General features: G+C 40.4%; 1 protein-coding gene across 8 annotated transcripts in view; it reads left to right on the forward strand.

Annotated features, from left to right (window-relative positions):
• Window positions 1-24,953, forward strand: part of VPS41 (VPS41 subunit of HOPS complex) — a 175,240-nt gene that overhangs the window by 121,679 nt on the left and 28,608 nt on the right. For all 8 annotated transcript variants that reach the window (XM_074945318.1, XM_074945320.1, XM_074945316.1 and 5 more), the window contains 8 exons: window positions 3,292-3,384; window positions 4,769-4,896; window positions 5,819-5,963; window positions 7,394-7,435; window positions 7,562-7,612; window positions 8,935-9,072; window positions 16,924-16,978; window positions 23,862-24,002. In XM_074945318.1, the coding sequence (XP_074801419.1) occupies window positions 3,292-3,384; window positions 4,769-4,896; window positions 5,819-5,963; window positions 7,394-7,435; window positions 7,562-7,612; window positions 8,935-9,072; window positions 16,924-16,978; window positions 23,862-24,002 (793 nt within the window). The remainder of the gene's footprint in view (window positions 1-3,291; window positions 3,385-4,768; window positions 4,897-5,818; window positions 5,964-7,393; window positions 7,436-7,561; window positions 7,613-8,934; window positions 9,073-16,923; window positions 16,979-23,861; window positions 24,003-24,953) is intronic.

Consider the following 24,953-nt stretch of genomic DNA (forward strand, 5'->3'; position numbering starts at 1 on the left):
TTTAGGGGGTTATGCTCATGGGTTGAGACAAAGGTGCTTTGCAACACTAAATAGGGAATGAAATCATCTTAGAAATATATGTATGGTCTACTTTCATGATATAATTACTAATTTTAAAAGGGGCATCTTTTAAAAATAAAATCCTTCCAGGTATAAGGTGCTGTCTGAAGTATAAGGTTCCGGGATTCCTCAACAGTGAAAGGGCTATAGCTATGAACACTGTAGTATTGAAGCCAGGCATTTAGCCACTCAACTTCCAGTGGAGTCCTGGCAAAGTACCCTTAATGTTTTAGCTGGCAATCTGTTTAGCTAACAGCTGATGCTGTTGTCCAGACAATTGATCTGATCCCAAGGGGCTTTAAGAATTTTCAGGACTGGACTCGATATGCTGATTGGCTCATTGTGCCTTTTTAGTGATGTCACGGCCATATATATTGATTCATGGCTGGGATCACCTCATGCACATGAAATAAGCTTCTATACCTATTACTGATTATTTGAAAACACTTTTAAAAGAGGGAATAAGGGGAGGAAGAATGTTTCTGTGTATTTTCCCCTTTTGCAAACTCCATTTCTGTAATGGGTCAAGTGGTGCAGGACTTAGCTACTAAGGCATCCAAGTCCCTCGGTCTCTTATTTTTAATCCTGCCATCCCCAAGTCCTTTACTTCCCTCCAAATTCCCCGCCTCAACTATGGCTCTTAAACAAATCCAAACAAAATAATGACATTAGGAACTTTAACTCAGCCTTTAGTTCAGCTTCTTAAGTGCATTTTAAAGCAACTCAGCTGCTGCTTTATCCCTGTTGGGTGCTGAGGCGAAACTGCAGGAGGAAGCAGCATTTTCCATTTGAAGCCCCTGTGCTAACAATGGTACTTCAAAGGGAAGAGTACTGCTTTCTCCCTGCTGCCTGGCCACAGCACTAGAGAAGTGTCTGGGCTGCCTTGCACTGAGGCTGTATTTAGGAATCTAAGGATTGCATTGAGATGTAGATCAGTTATTTTTGTTTTTAAGAGCCCTTGTTTAGGAGGCAGCTGAGGGGTAGAGAAGAACAGAATAGAAATATGAGAAGAGCAGTTAAAATCGCCTCTCCCCTCCCAGTCCCCACCCCGAGTACATCTCCTTTGTCATGCTACTTCCAAATCCCTTTTCTATTACAAAGGGTCTCTGTAGGAGTATGGGGGCTTGCCTGTGTAGGGCAGCTTGCAGGATGGAAGCCCAATTTGTTATACTTAATATTTCCAATTTAGATTTTCCAAAAGAAAGTGGGAGCTCCCAGTGGCCACTGGTAACAAAGGTCATCTAGAACAGTGGTTCTCATCCAGGAGTCTGGGGCCCACTGGGGGACTGCAAGCTGGTTTCAGGGGATCCACCAAGCAGGGCTGGCATTAGACTTGCTGGGGCCCAGGGCAGAAAGATGAATCCCCGCCGTATGGTTCTGAAGTCCGGAGCCCCGAGCCCTGCCACCCGGAGCTGATGCCAAAGCCCGAGCAACTAAGCTTTGCAGAACCCCCTGGTTGCTACCGCCTTGTCTGCAGTCACCGGTTCCCGGCCAATGGGAGTGCGGAGCCAGTGCTCAGGGCGGGGGCAGCATGCGAAGCCCAGTGGCCCCCCCGCCTAGGAGCCAGACCTGCTGTTGGCCGCTTCCGGGGCGCAGTGCAGTGTCAGAACAGGTAGGGAGTAGCCTGCCTTAGCTGGGCAGCACCACCAATGGGACTTCTAACAGCCTGGTCGGCGGTGCTGACCAGAGCCGCTGCGACCCAGTGCCTTACATTCTGTGCCCCAATACTGGGTCATGACCTGCAGTTTGAAAACCACTGCTGTAATGACAGGTTTCAGAGTAACAGCCGTGTTAGTCTGTATTCGCAAAAAAAAAAAGGAGTACTTGTGGCACCTTAGAGACTAACCAATTTATTTGAGCATGAGCTCCGATGAAGTGAGCTGTAGCTCACGAAAGCTCATGCTCAAATAAATTGGTTAGTCTCTAAGGTGCCACAAGTACTCCTTTTCTTTTCACTGCTGTAATAGATCCCATATCTCTGGCTGAGTTACTGAAGTCCTCAAATAATGATTTAAAGACTTTAAGTTACAGAGTATCCACCATTTACACTAGTTTAAACTTGCAGGTGACTCATGCCTCACACTGGAGAGGAAGGCAAAAAACGCTCAGGGTTTCTGTCAATCTGACCAAAGGGAAAATTCCTTCGTGCCCCAAATATGACGATCAGACCCTGAGCATGTGGGGAAGATCCATCTAGTGTCCCATCAACTGAAAATAAGCATTAGTGCTGTTTGGAGAATTGAAAAAAAAATTAAGTTTTGATGAAAAATGGCAATCAAAAAATGTCCCTGATTGTGTTTTTGTCCCATTTTCTGACCTAAGCAGATGTTTTAGCAGGTTGTAGGTGAACTTTTCTGGTGACTTGAAGGTACTTGGCCTTCAGCCATGTGTCTCACAGTCATAACACATCTAAAATGTGCACTGATAATCTGCTAATGTAAACCCTATTGCTATAATAATATCACTTTATGTTTAGATAGAACTGTAGTGCGTAATAATATGCTGTGCTGTAATTGCGTGATGTGAACTGATTTCACCCCTGAAACATGCTCCTGTCTCTTGATTGTTGGGATGTAATTTCTTACGTAGGACATCAGCTCAAACCATTCTATTCAATGTTTGATGGAAAGACCGTTTTTGAAGTTTTAACTTAGGTTTACAAGTTGTTTGGTGGTGGTTGTTTTTACTTATTCCCAGCTTAAACTTTGTTTGGACAGATGAGATGATACATTGGCACAATAAAATAAAATTACTTTTCAGATGAGTGATTTAATACCCTTTCAGTAAATGCGGTAGCACATTTAATCAAGTAGATTTTGTTGAGGTGCTAACTAGTAACTTGAACGTATAGGATTTGCCATTCAAATGGCTGAAGCCAATGAGGTCGGACTAAATGGATTGTGTACCCAAAAGTTATAAAACTACACAGAGATAATCCTCCATACTAACTCAACAATGAGATGCATCTGTGACACACTGCCCCTTTGCAACATGAAAAAAATCGTAGTGACACAGACCAGATTTACTCAGATCGGGGCTATTTTAAGGTAAACTACTTTGTAGGATACTACTTAACATCTGAATTTACAGTACGTTTAATGTTTACCAAGGGCTATTATTGCTTTTATACTTCAAATTGTTGGGAAATAATTCATTTTTGTGTATTCTGTCTGAGGATATTTAAGCACAGTAATTTATTTTAAATCCATGCTATTCTGTTTCCACCTGTAGGCAATTAGCCGTTATTTGCCGAGACGGGATCCAATTCTGAAGCCTCTCATCTATGAAATGGTCCTGCATGAGTTTTTGGAGAGTGACTATGAGGTACTGTGTTCTGAAACATCCATGTGTAATAGTCCTTACTAGAATATCATTAAAGAGCCATTTAGAAAATCGGTAGCAAATTCTACAGTAGTCAAATAGAACATTGATGCTCGGTTGAACAACAAAACAAAAATGAAAGCCAATAATATTTGCAATAAACATTGAAATACTTATCAGTGCACCTTGTTTAGAGACGCAAGTGTTGTCTGGTTAATAATAATCATTATTATTCATTTGTTTAACAACACAAACTTGTGCTAGGTGCCTTACAAAACATGTGAAGTCCAAAAGGGTTTACTGTCTAACTAATGACATGATATGATTTATGAAGACAAGAAAAACAAAGGTGGTGGAAAAGGGTAAATGGAGGATAAGGTAAGGATGCTAAATGGCCCACACATTGTGATTTGTGTATTCTGGAAGTAACCAGAATATCTCTTCAGTCTCAGTCCAGATAGTTCGGTGATTCTGAAAGGAAGCTATTTAACTACAGCCCATTGTTTAAAATGATATTAGTTATGATGGTATTCTGGCTGAGGGCTGGATCTTGAGAGGTGCTGACTGTCTTCAACTGAGGGCACTCAGTCCCTCACAGGAGGCACTCAGTACCTCATAAGATCAGACCCTTATGCCCCCAATCCTGCAACTTAATTATGCAGTGTGGAGTACTGTGACCATGCAGAGCCCCATTGACTTCAAGGGTGAGGGCTCAATGCAGAAACAGCAATCCGCTTGTGTGTAACAAGTTGTGGGATAGAGACCTTGCACGGTAAGCTGCCTGGGTCTGGGAATGTTTTGTGACGTGTTGGACTACATTTTCAGAAAGTTGCATGTGCACAAATCGCAGTGGAAGTGCACATAACTATACATGTCATTTTTTTCAGAGCACACTCTCAGTGGGTGTGTGTGCATACTATGGGTCTTTAAAATGAAGGTCTTATCTTTTTTTGCATGAAAATGTGGACTCTGCGTCACTGTCAGTAAGAGTATATCTGTGGAAGTCTGACCATATATCCTTATCTTTTTGGTTATTCCAGATTTAAAAGCAATGTTAATTACTTAAATGTATCTGTTTTGTCCAAAGTAGACTGCCTCCTATTACATCTTGAGAGATTCTGTTTTGGCATATTGGTGGAGAAACAGTATGTCGCTCATCCTACAAAGTCTTACGTCCACAAAGTTAAATATGTTCACAAATCTATCCAGAGTCAGTGCCTAAAAAAGCAAATCTTGTGCCCTCAATTTCATATTTTTGTGGATGCCAACAAGTGGGTGAAAAATGGCTGGTGCGATTTTAGAAGTCTAGCTGAGCCTTTGATGCTTTGAAATATTATGTAGGCAGTTCTTTCCATTTCTGTCAATCAATGATCACTTCCACTTCTAGGGTTTCGCAATGCTGATAAAAGAGTGGCCCGGAGATCTCTATAACAATGCGATCATAGTTCAAGTAGTAGTGGATCACCTGAAGAAAGATCCCCAGAATAGGACCTTGCTCAGAACTCTTGCAGAACTGTGAGTGCTCTTTAAACTCCTTTATACAAACTGAACTGTATAAGATTGTCTTTATTGAATGGTATAATATATTCTGTTAGTATTTGACTGCCTACCTTGATTGAAATTACCATCATCCATTTTTTGGAATATCAACCACTTTCAGTTCCAGCTTCTCTGTGTAGATGTATTGATTGCAATCCTTAGCAATTCTTTACTATTTCCTTTTCGTTCGATAAAATGAGTTAAGAATGAAGTCAAGAAATTCTGGTGCAAGATTGAATTTACCAGTTCCCTTGCCAAAACAAATAGCCCCCATCACTCTTCATGTTACTAGAACAGGCATCTTTTGTAACCAGTGTGTATTTCAAAAAGAGTGAAAAGCAGTCGCATTTCTTTGTCCTCCTATTTCAAAGGTACTAAATTCTGGGGAGACTAGCTTTGAAATGTGTGACTGGAAAATACGTTTTAACTTGATCTGGCATAGTGGTAGGGCTCTGCGCTATATGCCCAGTATGACTTCCTGGTTAAGAGGTGCTGCATGTTTAGCCTCTGAACAGAGGAACGTATGTCCCTACTGCTCAATGATGAACCCTCCCAACCTTTTAAGGAGTAGCACTGATGGCCTCTGCAGTGAGCTCTGTTTAGTTGACCTTAACCAAAAGGACAGGGCTGCTGTTGTGGGGCTTTGGAGTGACGAGAGGGGAAATTGGGGGCTTTTCTGGATGGAGGGGAGCAATGGGATGGAACCAAAATCGCATCTGGCTACTAATTTAATAAACAGTTGAAAATCATATTGCCCATGTTTTGTCTCAGTGAATTATTTAAACTATTAACATTTTTGTTCCTCAAAACAAGTAACATGTCGGTTTCCATCTTAGTGCATGATTTTCTTAAATTCAAATGTGGATGGCTTTATGTGTCACAACGTCATCTCTTTCAGATACACCTATGACCAACGCTATGGCAAAGCTCTTGAAATTTACCTAACACTGAGACATAAAGATGTTTTTCAGTTGATCCATAAACATAATCTTTTCAGTTCTATCAGAGACAAAATTGTTCTACTCATGGATTTTGATTCAGAGGTATGATGATTTTTAATGATACTTTCTCTTTCTGAGCCATAAATATTTCAGCAAGTCAGAAGTGAATGCCTGTTCAACAGAATGCTATAGAAGTGGGATGGTGTTCTATGGCTAAACGCATTTGGAGGTGACATGAAGGCACTTACTATATTTGCATCATCTGGAGTCAGGAAAACCAAAATAACTTCATACAACCCTGAGGGCAAAATCCTTCTCTCAAAATGCCATAGTGGATATTGGCTTCTGTGTTCTGCTTTTCCTTCAGCCACAGATCTCTTGTTGAGCATCACCCAGGGCTTTGACTGCTGTAAGACTGCGTTTCCAATCAAATTAGGAAGGTTAACGAGCCAAAAAGTAATAAACATTTGGGGAAGTGGATTTAACCTCACACACATTTTGGATAGTCTCGCCACTTTTCTTTATATGCAGCTGATTAATTTGCTTGCAAAAGTACAAGGTGATTATCCTAAATCCCTGACCTAAGTCAGTATTCTGTCCTGGAAGTTGGATAGAATACAGGCAGATGAAGTTTTCTTGGTGAATGAATGACATGATCTTTGGGGGATGGAATCTACCTCACCCATCGGCCGAACCTGCAGCCACCCTGCTGTTGCTGCTGCAGAGTTGAGGCTGAAACAGGGGCTTTGGTATGCTTGGTATCGTTCTTGGTATGCTGTCTTTACAAGTATTTACGTACAGTGAGTCTGTGATTTCACTTGAGAGATACAGCAGGTTATGTATGAAGATCAGGATTTTGACATGAGATTATTTCCTTTGTGGTGCCTGTGAGGGGAACAAAATTGGACCCATTTGGCCACACCCCTGATGTGTTCACACCTGCCCATGCACTGGTCTACATGAAGTTATCCCATTAATTTGTGCCAGGGCTGAGCCCCGGCACCTTTTGACTTGGCAGTTCATAGCCCTAGCACCCTTGGGTTTGATGCTTGAGCCCTGTCAGGAGTACTCTGTCAGGAGTACCACCTGCATGCCATACTGGGGTGTGGATTTCCTATGCATACCTTATCTGTAGCCAACCTGTCCCTTTGCAGTGTTACTACAATGGTTCTGCTGCATAGGGCTGCAGTCTTCTGGGGCCCATGATTTGATGGGCATACTTGACATGCATCATAGTAATTGCATGTAATATTGACTTCCATTCAAAGCTGGAGCTTATGACAAGTATTCTGCAGAATATCTGATAAATTCCAGTTCGAAGTAAATTAGTTTCTCCCTTTAAATACTGGTATTTTGCAGACTGCCATCCAAATGAATGCAAATGAAAAGTGTGTGTCTACAATATCCAGCTGGTCAATAAGACATCAATAAGAGTCTGTCTGGATATCATATGCTGCTTTTGCCTACCCATTCTCAGCTGTGGTGCTTTTGCATACCGATTCTTAGCTGTGCTCCTTTTACTTCATTTACAGAAAGCAGTGGACATGCTATTGGATAATGAAGATAAAATTTCAGTGAGTATAAATACTTCATTGAGTTGTCATCAGCTGACTGTCTGTACTACACATCTTCCTTTCAGTTCTAAAGGTGAGATAACTATCTCAGGGTTCCTAACCCATGTGTTTACTTTTTTTTTTTAGATCGACAAAGTTGTAGAAGAATTGGAAAACAGACCTGAGTTACAACACGTGGTAAATATTAGTGTGTGTTTGTTTATTTTTGAGCTGAATAAACTCGCTGCTGGAGCGCTCTCTTGGCATACCTTTATAAATACTGTTAGCTGTTGATATGCAGATCCATCTGTTACTGCAGTAGCAGGGAATAAAGGTACACAACATTGAAGTCTTTTAGTCAGTGATCAGCAACATGAGTGGATGAAAGACAGATTGGCTCCTCCTACCATTCTACTTTAACTTTGACCTAAAGACATTTGTAGAATAGTCAAATGATTTTTCTTTAAATGAATTCTTCTACCCTTTTGATGCCATACTGAGGGCATCACCTATGGTTCTGGACTGTAAAGCAGTCCAGTTTTGCTGTCAGTTTCCCTTGCATCCCTCCTCCTGTCCCTTACAGTAGAAGTGTTGCCCAGTGTGGTGCTTTCCTTCCAACTAATACAGTGGAATATGGGTGTAATTTACAGATGCATTTCCCTGCTTGATAAACAAAGTGAACCATTTGGATTTCCAAAGCAATAACTTCCATAAAGCGTATGACTTATTTCATTCAGAACTACATCATCGGCCTTAAACTGTATTAGGGAAAGGCCTTAAACTGTCCTGTTTAGTAACCGTTGCTGCTGTAGATAGGAGGGGGTCAAAGCTTTAACCTGATGGGGTCAACTGAGTTGTATAATGGAAATCTAATTATAGCAGACACATGTATTAAGTGTAGTTTGATGTCAAAGATCTTTATAAAGCAAAGACGATTAACTGCATGCCCAACAGCTAAGAGGCTGCATCACTTTCAAAGTGTTGTGTCTGCTTCCCTATGAATAAAAATAACCTTTAAAGTAATCCTCTCATAATTCCCTTTTTTCCAGAGGGGAGGAGCTTTACGCATTCTACTACTTGCGGTTAATTTATAGTTTGAAATACCTTATTTAATGCTTTACACATTACATGCATGTTGTATTTTTCATTTGATCTCTCTTGCAAAACTCGACCCATGATCATCCAATCAATTGAGTTTATCTAGAAAAATAGAAAGCTTCCTAGGTTTTTGCCAAAATAGAAAATGCAATAATTTTATGAATTAAAGAATGTCATGCTGAGTAACAAAGAAAGCACCTATCTCAAAGTACTGACAGAAATAGTTGCTTAGCAGAGCTGACCTGGGATATAGCCATAATGGGGGTACTGTAGGAAAAACCTAAAGATTTGTATTCTATCCTGAAATGCACATTTTGGTTCAATCTCAAGGAAGTTACTAATAAGGTTGGTCTGTGGTGAAAGTTTCACAGTGTAGCCATTATTTTATGAATATTTGGTTTTGATACTTTTTGTTCATGCAGTATTTGCATAAGCTTTTCAAAAGAGACCATCATAAAGGACAGAGGTACCATGAGAAACAGATCAGTCTCTACGCTGAATACGATCGTCCAAACCTGCTGCCATTTCTCAGAGACAGCACACATTGTCCATTAGAGAAGGTAAGCCAGAGATCCGAGAGATGTCTTTCTTGGCTTGGTATGTCAGCCGCTTGCTGCATTGCAAATTTCTTAATGTGTGTACCACTGCCCTCTACTGGATCAAAAGAGAACTGCTCAAGATACTGACAGCTAACAGAGTTTCTCCAGTACTCAAGAAACAGATGCTTATGTTTGTTGAAGTAAGAGGTGCCGAGTTCTGTTTTCCATGCTGCATATATATAGTTTAACTGTTGGCCTGTGTACAGTCATTATGTAGCTCTGGCTTGTCGTAAGAAATCAAGAATCATATTGCAAAGTTTAGGTCTTAGTTTTATTGCTTGAAAGCAGGGCATATACAGCTGTAGTTTTAGTAATTTAGTTGCATGTATTTAATTAGCTATTATAAATCTGTAAAGGTCTATTTAACATGTATTAGGGAGAGGGGAATGGCGTTAATAAACAAAAAGTTCATTTCAATGTTTAAATTGAGATCCAGTCTGTGATTTTCCCCTCTCTCCCTCCCCCTCCCCCCCAACACACACACCCAGCTCAGTATTTCACTTCCTGATTAAAGGCTGGTGCCAGAGGGTATTATTTTGATATCAGTGGCAGGACTCGGAGCAGAGGCAGGGAGAAAACTGACAGTCCCAGCCTAGGATTAAGCCTGGGTTGTATGACTGTCATTAACTGAAGATGAGCAGCGGGGAATGTCATTTGTGTTGAGCTTTAGTTCTCAACTCCCCTAAAAGACACACAATCATCCTGTGATCTACCAAATTGCACAATCCTTTAGCCACAAAGAATTGTGGGAGTTGTCACGGGAAGAAACATTGGAAGAGGGGGCAGGGTGTGGGGTGCCGAGAGTGTTGGCTGGTGCTGCAGCATGCCTCACTCAACTTAATCATGCCTCAGTTTTATGTGTTTGTTTTATTTTGTTTTTCCAAAAGATTCATGTGGCCTGTGAGAGACAATATGGCCTCGTGATTACATCAAGAGAGTGGGAGACAGGAGGTTCTGTTCCCAAATTACTTTGGCCCTGGTCCTGCAAACTCATGTGCACACACACAACTTTACACACATCAGAAATCTCATGTAGTTTAATGGGACTCCTCAAATGAGTAAAGCTGCTTGCAGGATCCGGGCCTTTGTAGCATTAGTTATATCATATCTCTTCTCTGTGGCTCACTTGGCTGATTTGTAAAATGAGTACGGTACTTGTCTACTTCATACGTATACTAGAATCTGAAAGCCCGTGCTATCACAGGATGTACTTGTTGATGTTGTTTGTAAAAAAGCCAAAAATGGCTGACAACTTAAAAAATTGGATGGTAACAGACCGCACGTCCCAATGATGATTTGACTTTGGTGATGTTCTAAACAAAAAAGAGCTTTCAACCGAGCTCATAGCTGTTTCCATTGCTTCACACTGATTCAACAGACAGAGTGATGTTTGGGGTTACTGCATGAGCTGATTGTGGTAGTGGTGTGGGTGGTTCTGTTGATTTATGCATGGGTTGTGTTGTGCTGGGAGAATTGTGTGGATTTGTGCAGATGGCAAATGAGGCCGGGGTGCCGCAGTCAAGGACTGTGTGATTGGGATTACCGTATATGCTGATTATGTGGTCGTTGTGTTGATTTGTGTTGAGGAGGTTGTGCTGGTAGATTTGTATTGGTGGAGGTTGGGCAAATGGGTGAGGTAGCTGGGTCAAGTAATCCATCATCTGTACACTCTGCCTTATATACCCAATGAAATTGTTGCATGCATATTAGCTGTGGAGTAAGATTGACGATTGGTTCAGTTACCTCTGATGTCGCAATAGTCTAGGACCTTTGGCATGGCATAGAAACATGTCTTACTGAAGCTAAACAACACATGGATGTAATTCCTACGGTCAAAATGGTGAGAACTTAAAAATTGGATGGTTACAGACTGCAAAACCCAGTGATGATTCAGTCTGGTGATATTCTGAACAAAAGGAGCTCACAGCCATGCTTGTAGCTGCTTCCATCACTTCACACTGACTCTATCAAAATTTAGGCTTCAGAGTGACACACAAAGTGACCTTTCTGGAATCTTCGTTTTTGCACGTGTAATCTAAATAATATGTTAAAATAACATTACTAAGGTTACAAAATCAAGTGCTCAAAAGTAAGGAAATGCTTCTGTTAAATGTGTCTATGCAACCTTAATTTGGTCCCCTTATGCATATGCGTTATGATGCAGTCATTTCATGAAATGATCACATACCATTTCACAGGGAGACTCTGAAATCCTGCTTCTATTTCTGGAGGAGTGTGTTCTCTATTTCCCCACAAGTGTGACCCCCCCCTTCTGCTCTGTTGACTCCAAACTGTACTCTCCACTCTCAATTTTAGTCTTCCTGTTCTCCTTGTCCAGTTCTTGCTAAATTCTGCCCTCCACTGGCCTCTAGTTGCACACGTGTTTATGTTCCCTGTCCCCACTGGCTGCCTGTCCCCCTCCATGGTCTCCTGATCTCTTGCTCCTCCCCCCACCCCATCTTTTTGTCCAAGTCTTTTTGCCCATCTACTCCCAGTTGTCCTTCACACCTTGACTCCTCGTCAGAACTCTCCCCTTCTCTCCCCGCCGCTTCCGCCCCTGTCAAACTGATTCCCATTTTCCTTGCCCAGCCATTCCAGTGTGCTCTGAGGTCAGACTAGATTATCTAATGGTCCCCTCTGACCTAAAAATCAGCGAAGTCTCTGGACCCCTGCAGCTCTTGCTCCCAGTCTTTTCCCATCCATCTCCCTGTCTTTGCCCAGTCAGTCCCAGTCATCTCCCCTTCCCAACTCCCAGTTCCCCATTTTTTCCCCACCCCCTGAAGTGTCCAGTCCCAGCCATGCATTCCCCGTCTCAGGGTCCTAATCCACCTTCTCTGCCCCCCTCCATGTGGTTCTTCTCCCCTTCTGCCTTAGTGTTGCTTGGGGTCATTTAAAGCACAGAGAGACAGGTTCCCTGATCTCAGTGCCTGTGCTCAGCTCCAGCATGGCCTGCAGCAGTCTAGAGATGCAGTTGCAGGTGAAGTGCTTCTCTGCCCCAGGCTGGGGAATGCCCAGTGTGGGCAGAATGTTTATCTGTGAAGCTCTAGCAAGTCTCTACTGAGCATGTGTGAACAGCAGTTTTTCAAGGGCTTATAATTTAGCCAAATATGGTCATATTTTCACTGGGATGGCAAAAGGCACATCCATGACACAAAGCTCACTCTCTTGCCAAATTTCAAGTCCTTGCTTCAAAGTATGGGGCCCCTAGAACATTTTAAAGAGAAGATTGCTAGAATTTTTAACATGAGCAAAGCAACATTTTTCCAAAACCTTGACCTTGACTGAATCATTTTGGCTTAAATTAATATATATATATATTAAAATTTGGCTGAAATGAATTATATGTATATATGGGAAATTTCAGCCCAAGCTCTTAAAATTTGACAAAGTTTTATACGCAAAACAGGGTCTTAAAATGGCAAGTGTTGAGCAACCTTAATAAATAGGTGGGGCTACCAGCCCTCTTTATAATGAGTGCAAGTTATTGTTGTTCCATTATGGCTCGGTGTATTATAATTTATTTTAGAGAAAGAAGTTTGAAGAAGAAAATCTCTTGCTAAATTAATCTTGAACAGATTCCCTGAAGTAAAGTTAAAAATTGTGAGCGACAGTAATTGGTTTTTCTCCGGTTTGATTTACATCAGCAGCATCTTCACAGGGCCAGATTTTTATGATGATGTTAGGCACATATTGCCTTATTTTTGAGATAAGCATCTGAGATTCAGATTTCACCTATAGTTTTATCGTTGACTTTGAATAATGTACAACATATGATTTACAAGTGTTTCATTGTTGTAAGTGCAGTGATCATGAATATACAGAAACTTTGCAGACACATGTAGGTGTACAATGGCTGCAACTATTTTTCCAAAATTCAAACAAATAATTACAATACAATCCAGTTAATTACAATATACCAACAAACTCCTATTATGCTAATCTGCCTAGCAGAAGGATATAGGCTTGGGCATAAGACTCAGTGTTACTCTGTTGTTGATACTGGCTCCCTTGTATTGCATCCAGGCTCAAGAGTTTGCTGACGTCTATTACACTGATTTCATAGTTATCCTTTACATCTAGCTGTTAAGCGAAAAAGTTTTTCATAGGAAAATAACTGGCACAAGAGTTCATAACAATGCCAGATGAACCATTTCACCCTGTACAGTTCTTGTTAGTTCCAGCTCAGGTGGTAACTAGGGAATTTCTCATGACTGGCATCCCCCTTTGTTCTGTTCCACCCCCTTTTATATTTTTGGCACAAGGCAGGAAACCTTTCTCTCTCTCTGGGTTCCCACCCTTCCTTCTAAATGGAAAAGCACCAGGTTTAAGATGGATTCCAGTATCATGTGACATGTTCACATGTCCTGAGAGACTTCATTACCCACTGGCTGGCGCACAGGAATGCTTACAAGTAAACAGAGCCATTTACAACTAGTTGTCCTAGTTAATGGGAGTCATCAAGATTCCAAGCCACCATTAATGGCCCACACTTTGCATAGTTACAATAGGACTTCAGAGTAATACTTCATATTTCTAGCTTTAGATACAAGAGTGATACATACATACAAATAGGATGAACATAGTAGATTATAAGCTTTGTAATGATACCTTACAAGAGACCTTTTGCATGAATCATATTCCAGTTACATTATATTCACACTCATTAGCATATTTCCATAAACATGGAGTGTAACGTCACAGTAATGATTACATTATTTGTACATTTTTAAACAAAATATTTTACGAGGTCTCCTTTCATTTAATTGACATTATAAACTCATAAGTCAGTGCTGTACTTGCTTTACTTTTTTTCACATTTCACAGTGACAACCCTCTTTTCTTCCTTCACATCAGAGACTTCGGGAAATGTTCTCTCAGGGCCTGTTTTCACTACTGTGGAGATGGACACTGCTGCAATCGATGTAACAGGTATCGATTTAATGGGTCTAATGAAGACCTGCTAAATAGACAGCAGAGTGCTCACTGGTCAACCCCGGAACTCCAGCTCTCCGAGAAGAGTAAGGGAAGTCGACTGGAGAGCATCTCTTGTCAACACAGTACAGTGAAGACACCTGGGTAAGTCGACCTAAGCTACGTCGACTCCAGTTACATTATTCACATAGCTGGGGTAGTGTAACTTAGGTTGACTTACCCCGGTAGTGAAGACAGGCCCTTAGAGTAGCATCCCTGTAGGGTTGGTTTAAGTTGTTGCACAAAAATTGCCACATTAGGTTGTCTCAGACTGGTTTGTCAATCTAAAAGACTAATTACACTCACAATATGGTCTTCTGTCTGTGGGTCTTGAAGTGCCTTAGTATAAAAAATAAATTAAATTTAAATAATTTTTTTTAAACCTAACTGTTCTTTTAAGTCTGTCACGGCCTGGTGCATTATTGCAGGAGTCCTGGATCTGTCTGTGAAGTTATATTTGATAGGTGCTGTAGTTCTTCAATACTTTAGCATGAATTTTTAAGTGGGCTACAACTGAGCTTCTACTTGTATGCACACAAATCATTTTCACATACGATTTTGTGTACCACCACTTACAGATGCAAATGATAGAGTTTACATTCATAGATTTCAGAGTAACAGCCGTGTTAGTCTGTATTCATAAAAAGAAAAAAGAAAAGGAGTACTTGTGGCACCTTAGAGACTTGTGGCAGTCTGCAGTTTCCACGATATGCTATGCATCCGATGAAGTGAGCTGTAGCTCACGAAAGCTCATGCTCAAATAAACTGGTTAGTCTCTAAGGTGCCACAAGTACTCCTTTTCTTTTTTCTTTTTACATTCATAGAATGTGCAAGGCCCATTTGTGCTTCAATTTTGGGGGGCAAATGACTTTTTTTCATGTATAGTCTGTCCTCTGTATGCACTAGTGATGCTGCAAAAAAAACGGTACACAGATTTTGCAGGTGCACAACTGAAGCCATGTTGATCTGCTTCTTGGCTGCAGGTGGAGCACGGTGTGACTTGGGAGGATTGTGGAATGGGCAGTGCAAGAGTGGATTTTAAGTGTGAGAAAAGAAAAGAACACTGCATTAGAATGAAAGTCCCTTATACTCCACAGATCTTGTTTACATTTACTAAATACATTTTCAGCAAGAAAGTGGAGAGGGAAAAGAGAAAAATTGCCAAAGCAGTTTACAAATAACGTTATTGAATTTACCATCACTCTCTAGCCCTTCCACACTGCTAAGAAATAATGAGAGGAACAAAAATTTACAATTTGCCAATGTTTTCTGCTCCAATTAACCAGCTGTCCAGTATAAATTCTATAGAACCATATTCTAGATGCATAAATCCACTCTCTCACGATCAATCAATGGTAAACTGGCCAGGAAGAAATTATTTTCTTACTTATAAACCTTTCTGAGAGGGGAAAACAGCACTATTATTGAAGTGCAATTTCACAGATGTAGTCGTATCAGAGAAACTGCAAGAGAAGAATTTACGTTCTCTGCTTCCCTCTACAGGGAGCATTATAGATGCAGTAATATTGAAGACCTAGCTATTTTTACTTTATACTTCCTTTCACGTGGAAAAAGACTAGTCAGCTGTGGTTATACCCTTATTCACTTGTTTGGGTTTTTGTCTGTAGATAGTGTGGAGAATTTCTTGATCTGACTTTGTGTGCGACAGGAGGTCCTTTTCTCTCTGTTCTGTGTTTCAATCCATACAGAGCTATGTGAGAGGGGGAGGGAGACTTAATCCACCCCTGTATCTGTCTTTAATCATGTATCATTCTTCTTTTGATCTCCATTAATCAAATTCCCTGCTGGTATAAATTGGTGTAGCTACATTCAGATCAGCATTGCTGCACCGGGGTACCACCGCAAAGATGTTGACTTTCATCCTCTGATCTTACTGATGTCTGAATGAACGCCTACTAATGTATCTTCTAACCTTTGCCCTACTTTCCCTGGGTGGGTGGAAGAAAACCTTATTTTCAAAAACTTGACTCTTATTATAGCTTAGTCTGTTAATACAGATCACTTGATATGTTTCCTCTTTTGCCTTCTTCCCCATCCTTTTTCCTTGTACTATATGTAACTTCTTTAGAGTACCTGCAAATGTGGTCTCTTCATTCTGCCTGCTGGCAAGTTTCAGGGTGACTTTCTCCAGTTCAGGATGTGGAAGAGGAAGAGCTACTTTCTCTGTTAGGTTCTGGCCAGAGGACACTTACAGTCGACTTCATCCTGGCCAACTTTCTTCCCAATGGCCTGTAGTTCCCAAACTTGGAACATTGGTGGTCTGTGGAGAGTTTGCTGGTCATATGGTACAGGATCTCCTACTTGTGTCCAGCTGCTAAATCACATAAAAGCAGCTAAAATATTTTTAGTATTACTTTTCCATGTAGGCCATTACTGTAGTTGCCTTTAGGATGTTATGTGATTGGAATGGAAGGGGAGAGAGTCTATGAGACAATCCCTCTACTAAGATGTGACCTATGCTATGGAAAAATCTCTCCTGTAATCTGTTGCATATGGTCCCTGCTTGCCCCAGAAATGTGAGCCCTGAGGATATTTGTCAGTCTAAGTCCTGGGTATAACCCAAACTGTAGCATTAAGAAACCTACCCCTTCCACCTCCAGATAAATAAAAACAAATCAGAGGGAAAGATGTTCCAAAAAGTCTCTTCTTTTAATTAATTCTGAAGGCTCTGCCAATGTATATTAATGGAGCTGTTCTCTTGTCCAGATGAGTAATGCATCTTGATAGAAAAGTATCTTTTGGCCTTTGTAACATTTATTGATAATAAATATTATGGCATGGTACCCCATATTCTTTTTTTTTTCCCCTCTGAAAATTAAGGCTCTTGAGATCTGTCAACAGAGGAACTTCGTAGAAGAGATGGTCTATCTGCTGAGTAAGTAACTTTCATTGTAATAAATTGCAACATAATTTTAATCTTGTCATAAAGTTTGTGCTGTGAAAATATGCACAAAGCATTAAGTCCTGTCATTTTACACACTTATTATCCCAGAAACAAAGTTGGTGTGTAGTCAATAAAACTACCTTACATATCTATTTGCTACAAGGGGACAGGCAATTTTTGATTTAGTCCCAAGTGGAGCACAGGATCAGGTCCTAAAGGTAAATATAGCTGAACCATTAGGTAGTAGCAAGCAAAATATATTTAAATTTAACATCCTTGTAAGGGGGAAAATACCAAAGAAACCCACCACAGAAGCATTTAACTTCAAAAAGGGAAACTACACAAAAATGAGGAGGCCAGTTAAGCAGAAATTAAAAGAAACAGTCACGAGAGTGAAATGTCTGCAAGAGGGATAGAAACTATTTTAAAACACCATAAGAGGCTCAAACTAAATATATGCCCTAAATTTAAAAAAAAAAAAAAAAAAAAAGGACCAGAAAGAAATAGTGCCACCAAAGCTAAACAGAGTAAAAGAGGTCGTTAGAGGCAAAAAGGCATCCTTTAAAAATTGGAAGTGAAATCCTATGGAGGAAAATAGAAAGGACCATAAACTCTGGCAGGTCAAGTGTAAAAGTATAATTAGGCAGGCCAAAAAGGAATTTGAGGAGCAACTAACAAAAGATACAAAAACTAATAGCAAATTTATTTTTAAGTACATCAGAAGCAGGAAGCCTATGAAACGATCAGTGGGGCCACTTGATGATCAACGTGCTGAGGGAGCACTCAAGGAAGACAGCCTCATTGCAGAGAAGCTAAATGAATTCTTCACAGCAGTTTTCACTGCAGAGGATGTGAGGTAGATTCCCACACCTGAGCCATCCTTTTTAGCATTTTAGAATAAATCTGAGGAATCGTGCCAGATTGAAGTGTCAGTAGAGGAGATGATGGAACAAATTGATTAAATTTAAACAGTAATAAGTCATCAGGACCAGATGGTATTCACCCAAGAGTTCAGAAAAAACTCAGATATGAAATTGCAGAGCTAATAGCTGTGGTATGTAACCTCTCACTTAAATCAGCCTCGTACCAGAGGACTGGAGGATAGCTAATGTAACATTGATTTTTAAAAAGGCTCCAGAGGCAATCCTGGCAATTATAGGCCAGTTAGCCTAACTTCAATACCAAGAAAGTTGTTTGAAACTATAGTAAAGAACAGAATTATCAGACACATAGAGGAACATAATATGTCAGGGAAGAGTTAATGCAGCTTTTGTAAAGGGAAGTCATGCTTCACCAGTCTATTAAAATTCTTTGAGGGGGTCAACAAACGTGTGGACAAAGGTGATCCACTGAATATAGTTTACATTTTTAGAATGCCTTTGACAAGGTCACACACTAAAGGCTCCTAAGCAAATTAAGGATTTGTGGGATAAGAGGAAAGGTCTCTCGTGGATCAATAGCTCGTTAAGATAGGAAACAAGGGGTAGGAATAAATAGTCAGTTTTCACAAAGGAGAGAGGTAAATAGTGAGGTGTCCCATCCCGTCCCCCCACTAAGACCTGTGCTGTTCAACATATTCATAAATGATTCGGAAAACAGGGTGAACAGTAAGATGGCAGTTTGCAGATGATAGAAATTACTCAAGATAGTACCAAAGCAGACTGTGAAGAGTTACAAAGGAATCTCGCAAAACTGGGTAACAAAGTGGCAGATGAAATTCAGTGTTGATACGTGCAAAGTAATGCACATTGGAGAATATAATTCCAACTATACTTACGAAAAGATGGGGTGTAAGTTAGCTGTTACCACTCAAAAAAGAGATCTTGGAGTCATCATGGATAGTTCTCTGAAAACATCCGCTCAAGGTGCAGTGGCAGTTAAAGCTAACAGAATGTTAGGAGCCATTAGGAAGGGTATAAATAAGACAGAAAATATCATAATACCACTATATAAATCTCTGGCAAACCCCATCTTGAAAACTACATGCAGTTCTTGTTGCCCCATCTCAAAATAGATATATTAAGTTAGAGAATGACAACAAAGATGATTAGGGATATGGAGCAGCTTCCATATGAGCAGAGAGTAGAAAGACTGGGACTGTTCATCTTCAAAAAGAGATGACTAAGGGGGGATATGATAGAGCAGCGATTCTCAACCAGGGGTCCACAAGCCCTTTCAGGGGTCCGCGGAGCCCCGCAACTGAAACCCGGTTCCCCCGATCCCCAGCTGGGAGCGGCACGTGGCTGAAGCCGGCAGGGCTCCCCCTGCCAGCCAGAAGCCGCATGGGGCTGAAGCTGGTAACCCCCCTCCCTCCCACCCGCAGCCGGGAGCAGCACGGGGCTGAAGCTGGCACCCCTGTGACATTCCCCTCTGGTGTTATCTGGACCGGTGATCTGCTAGGTCACTCCAATCCTTTACTCTGAGAGCCAGCCTTACCCTGCTCAGCTGTGAGAACCCCCACTCCTGGTTGTTCACACACAGCCTCTGGCATGTGAGCTGCTCCTTGGATTGTGCAACCAAATGACACGAGCCAATATCTCCAGTCCCAGACACAGCCCTAGGAACCTCTGTCTTGCAGTGTCCAGTTATGCCCACTGGATGCTGTAAGCCTATATGAGTTTGTCAATTTAACAAAGAAATTGATATGTACCTGGCTTGTATCCCAAGGGGAGTCTCTGACGTGCTTCAAACCAAACGCACTGCTTCAGGTAGAATGAATAAACAGGTTTATTAACTACAAAGATACATTTTAAGTGATTATAAGTCAAAGCATAACAAGTCAGATTTGGTCAAATGAAATAAAAGCAAAACACATTCCAAGCTGATCTTAACACTTTCAGTGCCCTTACAAACTTAGATGCTTCTCACCGCAGGCTGGATGGTTGCCCTTCAGCCAGGCTCTCCCCTTTGATCCGTGCTTCAGTCACTTGGTGTAGTGTCTGTAGATGTAGGTGGAAGAGAGAGGAAGAGCATGGCAAACATCTCTCCCTTTCATCATGTCCTTTCTTCCCTCTTGGCTTTGCCTCCCCACCCCCCTTCAGAGTCAGGTGAACATTACCTCATCGCAGTTCCAAACTGACCAAAGGAAGGGGGGTGACTCACTCAAGAGTCCAGCGGATCCTTTGTTATTGCCTAGGCCAGTGTCCTTTGTTCCTGTGAGGCTGGGATGGGTTTGTCCCATACATGCCCTGATGAGGTGTGAACTGCCCCTCTGCTTTTGAAGAGTTTTTGCCTGGGCTTGCTTTAAGGCGCAAGGGTACATTTTCAGCCTCATAACTATATACATGAAATTACAACTTATAACATTACTATAACAACGATTGCTATAACATCACTATAACAATGCTTGGTGCATCATGAGCCTTCCGAAGACACCTGACATGACACACTTTGCATTGGATATCACACAGTCATTTTACAAGGATGAACATGGGGGTGCTGGGTGTTCCCCTGAGGTACAGATTGTCACAGCCTCCCCCCCATCCCTGGCCTCAGTCAGTGTGCCCCCCGCCCTCAGCCAGTAGCGGCACAAGGCTGAAGCTGGCAGCCCCTGTTCTCCCCCCACCAGGAGCAGCATGAGGCTGAAGCCGGGAACCGCAGCACGCCTCCCCCCCGCCCGCTGAAGTTGGGAGCCGTACTGGGAGTCCCCGCCCCCCCCGGCCCTAAACCTCCGACTGCTAGAAACTGGGAATGTTGATAGACCACTTGATAACTGCCCTGTTCTGTTCATTCCTTCTGAAGCATCTGGCACTGGCCACTGTCAAAAGGATACTGAGCTATATGGGCTGTTTATGTGAACCAGTATGGCCATTCTTATGGTTTAAGAAAACACTGGATTATTTATTGTGTGTGTTTATATCAAGAAATGAATGCCTGCTTTTAAAAATTATCTATATTTTAAAAATATAAAAATATATAAAATGAGGGCTGTCAAGTGATTAACAAAATTAATCATTATTAATAACGCAATTAAAAAATTAATCACGATTAATCGCACTGGTAAACAATAATAGAATACAATTTATTTAAATATTTTTGGATGTTTTCTACATTTCAAATTTATTGATTTCAGTTATAATACAGAATACAAAGTGTATAGTGCTCACTTTGTATTTATTTTTGATTACAAGTATTTGCACTGTAAAAAAACAAAAGAAATAGTATTTTTCAATTCACCTAATACAAGTACTGTAGTGCAATCTCTCTATCATTAAAGTTGAACTTGCAAATGTAGAATTATGTTCCAAAAAACTGCATTCAAAAATTAAACAGTGTAAAATTTTAGAGCCTGCCAGTCCGCTCAGTCTTACTTCTTGTTCAGCCGATCACTCAAACAAACAAGTTTGTTTACATTTGCAGGAGATAATGCTGCCTGCTATTTGTTTACAATGTCAACTAAAAGTGAGAACAGATGTTCTCATGGCACTGTTATAGCCAGTGTCGCAAAATATTTACATGCCAGATGCACTAAAGATTCATATGTCCCTTCATGCTTCAACCACCATTCCAGGGAACATGCGTCCATGCTGATGGATGGGTTCTGCTCGATAACAATCGAAAGCAGTTTTTGGTGGTTCGGGTTCTGTAGTTTCCGCATTGGAGTGTTGTTCTTTTAAGACTTCTGAAAGCATGCTCCACACCTCGTCCCTCTCAGATTTTGTAAGGTACTTCAGATTCTTAAACCTTGGGTCGAGTGCTGTAGCTATCTTTAGAAATCTCACATTGGTACCTTCTTTGCGTTTTGTCAAATCTGCAAGTGTTCTTAATACGAACAAAATGTGCTGGGTCATCATCCAAGACTCATATAACATGAAATATATGGGAGAATGCGGGTAAAACAGAGCAGAGGACATTCAGTTCTCCCCCAAGGAGTTCAGTCTCAAATTTAATTAACCCATTATTTATTTAAGGAGCGTAATCAGTATGGAAGCATGTCCTTTGGAATGGTGTGCAAAGCATGAAGGGGTATACAAACGTTTAGCATATCTGGCATGTAAATACCTTGCAAAAGTGCCATGCAAATGCCTGTTCTCACTTTCTGGTGACATTGTGAATAAGAAGAGGACAGCAGTATCTCCTGTAAATGAAAACAAACTTGTTTGTCTTAGTGATTGGCTGAACAAGAAGTAGGACTGAGTGGACTTGTAGGCTCTGAAGTTTCACATTGTTTTGTTTTTGAGTGCAGTTATGTAACAAAAAAAATCTACATTTGTAAGTTGCACTTTCACGACAGAGATTGTAATACAGTAGTTGTAAGAGGTGAATTGAAAAATACTATTTCTTTTGTTTATCATTTTTACAGTGCAAATATTTGTAATTAAAAATAATATACACTTTGATTTCAGTTACAACATAGAATACAATATATATGAAAATAGAGAAAAATATCCAAAATATTTAATACATTTCAATTGATATTCTGTTGTTTAACAGTACAATTAAAACTGTGATTAATCGCAATTAATTTTGTTAATCACATGAGTTAACTGCGATTAATACACAGCCCTATATAAAATATAATATAAAATAAGAGAAGATCCAGGAAAAGAGAAGTTCTGTCTGATTTTTTTTCCCCAAACTCTTTCCAGTTTTGCTTACAGTCTTGGAACTTCAAATTCTCCCTGTCCTGCAAAAAAAAAAAAACCTGGCCCTTTTTGTTTTATATATATTTTTAAGTACTCTGTTGTGTAATGTAATTCTCTCAGCACAGTAGGGAACCCTCTTCAGGATGAGAGGAATTGTAACATAAAGCCCTGGAGTCTGTGTGTATTAAAGCTGTGGTGGGCAGAACTGACAATAGAACAGGAAATTTACCTAATGGGTCTCATTTAATATGAAAAATGTTCTGTATGTATGTTGGAAGTTAGGAGGAATTCTTGCTTTCAGAAAAGAACTAATAGGTTTAATCAATACAAGAGATGGTTCAGTCCACTGTAATCCAAGTATTTGATAGTCATTACAGTTTAGTGTTATTTAGTGTATCTGAATTTCTTAATTCTTAAAAATTCTGAATTCTTAATCCCTCTTTTCAAGAAGGGAGAAGCAATGGAAAAGGATGGAGAGTAGGAATGGGGGAAGGCTATATGATGTCCCTTTAGAGCAGAAACATGTAGTGCAAGCCCTATGCAAATTGTTGCCCCGTTAAGCTCACTAGTAGACAGCAACAGTGTTCAGTGGAATTAAAGTAGATAATTTCAGCCATGGTAAATCCGTGATAATGTGTGGGTTTAAAAAAAAAATCATCATTCACAGACCTTTCACAATTCTTGTTAACCATAGACACTGAAGGTCCAATTTTCAGAAGGGGTGAGTACCCAGAACTCCCTGTGAAATCATGGGGGAAAAAGGGGCTATGAATGTTCAGCATCTTCGGAAGATCAGGTCCATTTAAAGAGAAAAAGAGAGAGAGTGTGTGTGCGTGTGTGTGTGTGTGTGTGTATATGTATGTATATATATTTATATATATATATAAAAAAACAAAATTAGACTCATTCTGCCTCAGATGTACCTGCCATGCAGGAGAAAGAATTAACATTACTTTGCTTAACCGGCCTCTGTGTAGTTATAACAAAATTTTAAGGCCCTGATTCATCAAAGCACTAAAGCATGTGCCACAATCCTATTTACTGTAATGGGACTTGAGCAGAAGCTTTAATTAAGCACATGCTTAAATACATTCTTGAATAATGAGGGACTTGAGCATGTGGTTAAAGTGAGCCCGTGCTTAAGTGCTTGGCTGAATTGGGATCTAAGACTTCACCCTTTTGTTCATGAACCAGGAACAGTATAAACAGTACAGATGCTTATCACAGGGTGCTTTCTGCACATTTTTGTTTTGTGTTTTTATAACTCCCATATTCCTTTTTTCTTCTAGGCAGAATGGGGAATAGCCGTAGTGCATTGAAGATGATAATGGAAGAATTGAATGATGTAGATAAGGCTATTGAATTTGCCAAGGAACAAGATGATGGAGAACTATGGGAAGACCTCATTTTATATTCTATCGACAAACCACGTAAGCAGAATAAGCTCCAGGCAGCTTTGTATATATGTTTGGTGAAATACAGTAAGCTCGGGGGAGGGAGCATTGAATTATCCATGTGCATGGCAAAAAGAATATTTTCAGATTCTTTTTGGAGCCATGCCAGGTTACCTAGTGCAAGAGGTTGTATTGCAATGTAATCATTTTTAATATTGGTGTGCTGAGGAAAAAATCCTCTCATATTACAGTATCTGGAGGTGAGAAAGGGCAAGTATTTAAACATCTGTTGCCATCCTACAACTTTTAGTAAATGCGTTGTTACCGACAGAAATTCATGAAATATTATATTTCTTTTAAGTTGGTTTGAACTGAGGGTATATTTTGTTATATATAAGTTGATCTTCAGGCTACATTGACAGAAAAATTGAGCTATTGTAGAAGTTTTTGTATAGTGTATGTGTCATATTGCAAATTTCTGAAAATAAAGATCAGCCTAGATCTTTCTGCCCTTTCACCAGATTAAATGTGTTGAATTCTTTACTTTTTCTGGTGAAAACAAAAGATCTTTTAATATTATTGTGTGGGCTCTTTTTTCCCATTTGCCCTGGCCTGAGCATCTGCGCTGGGTTTACAGCTCCAGCTAGGTTGCGGCCGGAATGTCAACACAATATCGTTTTTTATTAGAGAGCAGATTCAGGAGAGAATATAGCATGGGGAATTTAAATCACTTGGAAAATCTTTAAAGCTACCTACAATATATGACTGTGTCCTCTTTTGGAATTTCTAAAGCCAAGGCTATAAAACTACCTTGATTAGGCACCCCTTTTCCTAGGCACCGAATGGCTTATGAGATTACTGTTGGGATACAGAGCTTTTCACCACTTGGCCACTAGTTCAGACTAGTACCAGGTAACCAGAAGTCATTACCATTTCTTAACCTGCAAGAGATGAGTTTCCAAGTCCAATACTTGATGGGCAGAAAAC

Source organism: Natator depressus, chromosome 2 (genome assembly GCF_965152275.1).
Source record: "Natator depressus isolate rNatDep1 chromosome 2, rNatDep2.hap1, whole genome shotgun sequence".
In the NCBI taxonomy this organism is placed as follows: domain Eukaryota; kingdom Metazoa; phylum Chordata; order Testudines; family Cheloniidae; genus Natator; species Natator depressus.